Source organism: Diadema setosum, unplaced genomic scaffold (assembly GCF_964275005.1).
Source record: "Diadema setosum unplaced genomic scaffold, eeDiaSeto1 scaffold_37, whole genome shotgun sequence".
Classification (NCBI taxonomy): Eukaryota; Metazoa; Echinodermata; class Echinoidea; order Diadematoida; family Diadematidae; genus Diadema; species Diadema setosum.
Window position 1 is genome coordinate 196,263 of NW_027307663.1, and position 8,666 is coordinate 204,928.

Sequence of the window (8,666 nt, forward strand, 5' to 3'; positions counted from 1 at the left end):
TCAGCGATGTCCTGGTTGAGGCGAGAAGTGAACAGGTACTTCACTCCCTCTTCTACCTTTAGATGCTCCCACAACTGTGTTACACAGGAAATAGCAAGTTGCCATCCCTTGATGAATAGGACATTTCTTGATTCCAGCACCTTCAGATTTGCGAGCACCGGAACACAGGTTTTGAAATATTCCATGTGCTCCGATTTGGATGAGATGGGTCGTTTCATTTTCTTTGTATCCTTGAAGAATCTGCTATTCAGGCCATCAAACAGGCTGTCTATGGTTTCAATCATGGACCTACAACGAACTCGGCGGTGTGAACTGCTTCAGCAGGAAGTTTTCCTAATGCTGAGTAAGTGTATATACCAGCTGCAACGGTACGGCTGATAACTTGTGCAGCCTTATTCACTCTCATCTTTGAGAAGCTTGTTAAATCAAAGTGTCCTTTAGTTAGTTTAGTTGCCTTTCGGATTGGTAATTGTGAATCAAAATCATAAAATTGTCGAATGTAAGACCACTTGATGTGCTTCTTAACGCCTTCTGTGTCGATGCAGAATACATACTTCTCTAGATTGGAACGAGTATTTTTCAAAAGGTGGGGTGGTTTATGCAAGCAGAAGACCTTGTTACTTCCATGATAAAAGAAAGGTTTCTCTTCAGTGACATTGAGACGTTTATATAAAGCAACATTGCTTGAACCCTGGTCACAAACTGCCGCTTTGGGTACAAGTCCTATTTCAGACACCTTGCTGAGACACTCTTTCAAAAGTGATTCAAGTTTGCCTGTTGGGGTTACATCTTTAGACAAGAAGTAGCCAATTGGCTGCTTCCATTTCCCGATTAGTCCTCGAACCATAGTGCATGGTTTGCCGGTTTCTCTGTTCTCCCCAACGATCCAAAATCTTCGAACCCCTCAACAGCATCCTCTGTAATGTTGTAAGAAAAGCCTGCTCTGAGGCTCATTTCGTCAAATGTTACGACACACAGTTTGTCCTTATCACTCATGCAAGCCACTTTGTCCTTCAACAAATCAAACACTCTCTGTGGAAATCCAGGCCGAACCTTTATGTTGCTGAGCCAGCGGCGTAGTGACGGAACAGAAGGGAGTGTAAAAACCCGTTGACAGAAAATGTATGCCTTTGGACTCTGATGGTACAGCGACAGGGCAAGAACTTTGTCATCATTTATGACCACCTCCTTCCCTTTGCTTTACGACGGTGGGTCGAATTACGAAGCTGTGAAGCAAAGAATGACATGGCAGGCTCATCAAGGAATTGTTTTGCACTTTTAATCAATTCCTCTACAGATTTTGATTCTTTTGCTGCTGTTTCCATGGATTTTTTGAGTGATGCCACCTTTTGTTTCAAACGAAATGTTTTCTGTCGTTCTTTTCTGAGAGGTTTACTCTGTTTCCTGGCTGAAAGTTGCTCGAACGGTTCAGGCGATGGCGTGAATGATGAAGGAGCGGGTGTAGAATTTCCTGGGCTTTCAGAACTGGGGCTGTCCACCGTTGGTTTACTGTATGCATGTTCAGTCAGGACAGAGTAGGTCACTACAGTGAACATAAGAAAAAAAAAAAAAACAATCATTAATCCATGTGTCAATTTTTCATTCATCACAATACTGAATCACTTTTGGAAATTGAACTCTAGGGGCGGTATTCTAAAAAATTGTTTTATCTCTAAAATGCTTTATCTTCTGCCTTTAAACAAAATCAGTATTCTGAAAACTGTGTTACCTTTTGTTATAACTGTTGTTTTATCTTTCGTCCCATCCTCCTGTCTCTTCCCGTGCTTAAATTTTGAGTAATATATTACCATCCACACTCTAATGCGTAAACTGGCAGAAACATGGATATAGTGCAGCAAGACAGAATATTAGATGCGTACATTAGTTAAACATGCCCGCAAGTAGATACGCGCAATGCGAAGACATATATATATGCTTTGGCACAAGCGATGTTTTCATCGGTTGACTTACAAACATGAATCAATTGTGAGTCGTGGACTCGTTAGCTCCCAACAAATGGGTATGGCAAAGATAAAATTAGGGGCGGTCTTCCAGAGGTAAACAATTTTCAGAAGACCAATTTAAAACAATTTTAGCGATGTTTTATCTCAGGAAGATAAAACAAAAGTTAGAACAAACGACAAACAATTTTAAGAATAACACCCTCAATCAATGTTTTAAAATGGGTACATGTATTTTCTTACCATTTTTCAGCCTATATAGAATAAATACATTATGATTATACTTCTTTTTTTATATTTTTATTTCATCTCATTTGAAGTTTAAAATACAGCCTGGGGCAGGTGGTAATTCATAATGGTGACTTTGTAATTTCGTATATCTGTGTGCAAGCGCCATTCTACTCATATATGAAAATTATTTGGTAATGTAATTGTGCTTTTAAAGATAAGTTGGATAAAGTACTTTTCAGTTACTTCAGTGGGCTAGTCCCTATTCAACTATATGTAATTATTCCATGTAAATGAACAGAAGGCTCCATTCAACAACATTAAGAAGTGCTCTTTGGCAAACAAGATAAAGAAGAAGTTGCCTCGATGCAGAATGGGCATGTACACTTACCTTTTCTTTGCTTCACTGTTGTATGAGAGTCATCATCAGTGCACTTCCTTTTGATAGGACGGCGTGGTGTGGACTGAGGTTTGGGGGGATTGGGAACTTGAAAGACAGTCGGACCTGCATTCCACTTTAGCCTGTTTTTAATCTGACGGTTAGAGAACTGGTCATCTGTGAAGTGCTCTGAACATAAGCGGCAGTTGTTTGAGAGGTAAAGAGTCGTCCGATTAAGGAGGTCTTCGCGTCTGGTGTTTTGTACCCATCGCTGACATCTGGAGTAAAAGATAAATAGAGGAAAGAAGTAAATTTCCATTAAAGTAAGACATGGAAGTTCTCCATCTCCCTTTCCTTCCTATCTGACCTCTCTTTCTCTAATACTTAAGGCTTTAAAGCAAGTTAATCACAGACAATCACCTTTTTTAAGTAAATGAGTTGAATTTAAATGAGGATTTGTTTTTCTGACATAATCTGAAAAAAAGTGCGCATGCGTGGCATCGGGCAGCATGGAGTTTTGATTTCTCGTGCCGCAAATTTTCTTACATTACTCTTTTTACTGGTTTTTCTGATCATTTGCTGATTATTTTCAACATACCGGTGTTCTGATGTCTCCTGAACTCATGCCTTCATGGATTCAGCTTATTTTTCACCCTACTGAGTGTTTTTTAACAGCTAAAGATGCAGATCGAGACTCCAACTCTCCCGTTTTCGACGGGAGATCTCCCATTTTTGCACAATCTCCCGTTCTCCCGTTTGAGATTTGATTTCTCCCGCCCTGGCTCTGTGTCTCCCGGTGGAAAGGATTTCTTACTTATTTCTATCGTATGTTGAAAAAATAAACCTTAGATAGCACCAGAGAACATCTAGAATCCTAAGGAACTTCGCGCTTCGCACACATCAACTTGGTGTCTCCCGTTTGCTAGGAGTTTCGGGCGGGAGAATCTCCAGATCAGAAGGTGCTTGGGGTTGGAGTCTCTGAAGATGTCTCCTCCACGGCGTTTGCTGTAGTACCTACCGTCCTGTATTGTACTACGCGTGCACTACTACTACTACAGCCATACTGCATGCTCGCATGCTATCACCAGCGTCACGTTCTGTATGTATAGCCGATTCTGTCAATGAGTAACTGAGTGATGAATGACGAGTGACCTTATCACTGATTTTTAGTACAGTTGCTTACCTCGAATTTGCATGTGCATGATTGCTTCATTACCTGCAACTTACATCATTGTCTATAAAATACATCATGATGTATGATGAACTCATGGATTCAGCCTGAGTGTTTGTAACATCTAAAGATGTCTCCCCCACGGCATTTGCTGTAGTACCTACCGTCCTGTATTGTACTACACGTGTACTACACTAGTACTACCTCTATGTACTAGGCCTATACAGTCATGCTGCATGCTTACATGCTCTCACCAGCGTCAACGTACTGTATGTATAGCCAATTCCGACAATGAGTAACTGAGTGACGAGTGACCTTATCACTGATTTTTTACTACAGTTGCTTGCCTCGAATTTGCATGTGCATGATTGCTTCACTATCTGCAACGTACAACATTGTCTATAGTACATCATGAAGTTTCACTGTGACTGTGTTCTACTATGACTGCTTCACAAATGCTCTAGTTAGTTTTGCTACTGTCAGTGCAGGAGTTCAACAGGTTACTGCTCTTGCATGTGCATGACTCTCACCCATAGCACATCCTCCTGGCACATATTAATATTAATGTTGTTCTTTTGATTACAATACACGAGTGACTGTGTCAGCATTGATTAGACGTGTTCATAACTGTTCAACATGTTCTTAGACTTAGACTTTCTATCATCATTATGAACATGCACGCACAAGTGACTATACTCAAGAGTGCATACCTCCTGATTGCCTTGAACTATTTCACCCAGAGTAATCTCTTGCTTTCTGGTGACATAGAATGCAACCCTGGCCCTCGCAAGCCCAAGTACCCCTGTGGGGAGTGTAATAAAGCTTGTACCAAATACAAAGGTGCAAAAGCCAGTATCCTGTGCGAGTCGTGTAACACATGGTTTATACTCGGAGTGTGTGGGCCTGTCAGATTCTGCGTTAGATAACCTCGGAAGAAGTGATCTTCCATGGGAGTGCTGTCACTGTGGATTACCTAACTTTTCCTCAGGGCTCTTTAACTCTACAGAACTTGATGGATCTAGCACTATGGACACTTCTAACACTTCTCACACTCACCCCTCAACAAGCTCCACAAGTTCAAGTCAACTCGGTTCCCCTCTCGCTAAATCATCTCCGAGCTCCAAGACCAAATCTCATCAATCCTTTCAGAACCTCCGCTTTCTCGAGGTTAATTTCCAGAGCATTTTCGGGAAGCGTGAAGAATTCTGGAGTGTTTTGGATGCAGTCAAGCCTGATGTTGTTTTTGGTTGCGAAACGTGGCTTAAACCAGGGATTTCAAATGGAGAAATCTTCCCTCCTGGATTTGATGTTTATCGCATTGATCGCCAGGATGGTTACGGCGGTGCGCTACTTGCTGTCCATAGTAGCTTGAATAACCACCAGATCTCAATCAAGACTGAAGCTGAGCTAGTTGCTGCTAAGATTGTCAACAACAAACAGTCTATCGTTGTTGCCTCTTTCTACAGACCAACTAACAATAATGTTGACTACATGGTAGATCTGTGCAGTACCATCAGCCAGCATTGCCAGGACAATCCAGGTGCCGCAGTTTGGTTTGCTGGAGACATAAATCTGCCAGATATCAACTGGGAAACCTCCAGCATCATCTCGCATCAGTACCGGCGTACCATCAATGAGACTTTCTTGTATCTACTGGAGTCGGCAGGTCTTGAGCAAATGGCTGATTTTCCAACCAGAGGGGATAACACACTTGACATCATCTTGACAAACAGGCCTTCCCTCACAAATAGATGTTCAGGTCTTCCTGCTCTAAGTGATCATGATCTTGTCTTCATGGATGCTAACGTACAAGCCAGCAGAAGAAAGCCCATTCGACGCAAGATTCTTCTATGGAATAAGACCGATTTTGACGTCATCCGCTCAAGGGTACAACAGATGTCAACCAGCTATACCTCCAGTTTCAATACTTCTACATCAGTCGATGACCTTGCCGACGCTCTGCAGCAGGAACTTGATTTGATCATCAGTGACTGTGTTCCTTCCAAGATGACCTCAACTAGAGTCAATCAACCGTGGTTTAATTCCAAAACCAAACGCATCCTGAGACGCAAACGTCGTGCCTTCAAAAAGGCCCGCCAGACGAATATGACCAGGGACTGGGACCGCTTCAAGCTCCTCAAGAAAGAAGCCCAAAAAATGTGCCGTAAATCCTACAACAATTATGTGCACGACATCATCCACAGTGTACCAGCTGGCTGCAGAAACAAGAAGTTGGGTGCTTTAGAGAAAGCTAAGCGTTGCGACCACATAGGTGTTGCTCCACTGAAAGATGGAGGTTTCCTTCATTCGGACCCAAGATCTAAAGCCAACATCTTGAACAGGCAATTTTCATCTGTCTTTTCAATTGATGATGGAGCCCCTATCCCAGACCTTGAGGACAAGGAGTACCCCACTATGGATAACATCCAAGTCAGTGAAAACGGAGTGATCAAGCTTTTGAAAAATCTCAAGTCCTTCACTGCCTCAGGTCCTGATGGGATACCAACTATGCTTCTGAAACAAGCAGCCGTGGATATTGCACCAGCAGTGACTTTACTTTCCCAAGCTTCTATCAGAAAGGAAAAGTGCCTTCACAGTGGAAGAAGGCTCAGATCGTTCCATTGTTCAAGAAAGGAAGTCGCTCTGATGCTGCAAACTACAGACCCATTTCTCTAACATCCGTACTGTGTAACCTGTGTGAACACATAATTCACTGTGCTGTAATCCGTCACCTGACTGACAACAACATCATTTCGGATGCCCAGCATGGTTTCCGCAAACTGAGATCGTGCGAAACACAACTCATCTGCATGCTGGATGACCTTGCCAAGGGTTTAGACATGAAGTCACAAATTGATGTGGTCCTTCTCGATTATGAGAAGGCTTTCGATAAAGTCTCCCATCGACATCTCATGGAGAAGGTCCAGCACTATGGAATCTGTGGTAAAACAGCAGATTGGATATTTGATTTCCTCCACTCACGCACACAATCTGTTCTTGTTGATGGCTAGGAGAGCAGGGAATCCCCTGTTACATCGGGAGTCCCACAAGGAAGTGTCTTGGGCCCCCTGCTCTTCCTCATCTTCATCAACGACCTGCCGGACTGCATCTCAAGTTCATCTGTCAGACTATACGCTGATGATAGTGTGGTTTACAGGCACATTTCTTCACCTGCTGACTCAACCCGCTTGCAGAGGGACTTAGATGCAGTTCAAGAATGGGAAGCGAAATGGCTGATGCGATTTAATGCTACCAAGAGTCAGGTCTTGCAGGTCACCAACAAGAGGAATCCCGTTCCTGCCTCCTACACCATTCAAGACCATGTACTACAAGTTGTCCGCTCAACCAAATACCTGGGTGTCCATATCGATTCAAGATTGAATTTCAACAATCATGTGGATACCGTCACCAAGAAAGCCAATGGTACTCGAGCCTTCTTCTCACGCAACCTACGTCATAGCAGCCAAAAAGTCAAAGAAACTGTCTACACAACACTCATCCGACCAACTGTCGAATACGCAGCGACTTCATGGGATCCGCACACACAACGGAACATACACAAGCTTGAGCAGGTTCAGAGAAGTGCAGCTCGATTTGTCACGGGCGACTTCGAAAGATCTAGCAGCGTCACAGCCATGCTGGATCATCTCAAGTGGCATCCACTGCAGGAACGTCGCTCCCAAAATCGTCTGTTGATGATGTATAAGATCAGACATCACTTGGTTGACATCCATTGGCAGACTTACCTGACCCAGCTCCAACATCTACCAGAGGACACTGTTCCCGATTCACTATCCCCCACACCAGTACTATAGCGTATGCCAACTCATTCTTCCCACGCACCATCCGGGACTGGAACAGCCTGCCTGTTGATCCTGCCACATACCCATCCCTCATCGCCTTCAAAACTGCGCTGAGGGAACTCTGTAGGATGTAACTCTTCATCCAGAGATTTTTTACTCGCACCTGTAAATATTTTTCACCTGATTTCAAATTTCTGTTGCCCCGGTGCAGCGTATGCGCATGTTCTCGCAGTGCGTTCATCCTCGACCATTTGAGGGCAGCACTTTATCGGAAGAAGAAGAAGAAGAATCACATGGTCTAGACCAATACAAGGTAGCTTACACTGCACAAAGTGCACATATTCCATTTAGGGTTATGTATCGGCTCAATGAACATGAACATTCAATGACAATTGTACACATAACATCGACAGTTTATTAGACCAAGCTGAAAGTCTTTAAGACTAGAGTAGACTATACACTTTTCGACGTCAACCAGTTCTCGGCAGTCATGCTCTTTACTATTTTAAACTTTACAGACTATTGAACATATAAAGTTCAACTACTGCGTGAAAATCCTTGCACGCAGATATTTCAGTCAGTCCATCGACAGTGCACAAAGATTGAGTGTGAAGAAAACAATTAGGATATTTCTTCGCCATCTGAGCCGAGTCTGACTTCAAATAAGTTTTGCCACTGTCACTTGTCTGTTGTCAGACAGTGTGAGTGTCACTAATTTCAGTTGAGGGAATTTGACTTTGAATTTATTAATTCACCAGATCATTAAATAAATGAACTTACACTACATGACTGAGCTACATATACGTGTGTACCTGAACCTGTTTTTGACACTTGACAGAATTTTACTTCTTAATTTCTTCACCTTTTTACCTGCTCAGACAGTGCAGCTACCTTCTTTCAACATACAAACATCACTATTATGCATATGGGGGACTACAATGAGTGCTAGCGTTTCGTTGACATCCCAGTCTATTTATAAATATAAAACATGATATATAGAGGTCCACATACCTTTCTTTGTTTTTCGGGAACCTGAAAAATGACAAATCTGGCCTTTTGGACTGTCGATTTGAACAGTTTATAGCTGAACAATGAGCACATGATCGCGACATCTTTGAAGTCTT

General features: G+C 42.7%; 1 protein-coding gene across 1 annotated transcript; it reads left to right on the top strand.

Moving 5' to 3' along the window:
* Positions 1–4,765: 4,765 nt before the first annotated feature.
* Positions 4,766–7,554, top strand: LOC140245817 (uncharacterized). Its single transcript, XM_072325321.1, has 2 exons — positions 4,766–6,286; positions 6,751–7,554. Exons 1-2 carry the CDS (start codon positions 4,766–4,768, stop codon positions 7,552–7,554), a joined length of 2,325 nt encoding a protein of 774 aa, XP_072181422.1.
* The last annotated feature ends 1,112 nt before the right edge of the window (positions 7,555–8,666 follow it).

What these genes read in the sequence shown, in the direction of transcription:
- LOC140245817 (XM_072325321.1), top strand. Translation starts at nt 4,766, where the DNA reads ATGGACACTTCTAACACTTCTCACACTCACCCCTCAACAAGCTCCACA. An exon ending in CCGTGGATATTGCACCAGCA is followed by an intron (nt 6,287 to 6,750) that starts GTGACTTTACTT and finishes GTTGATGGCTAG; the next exon opens with GAGAGCAGGGAATCCCCTGT.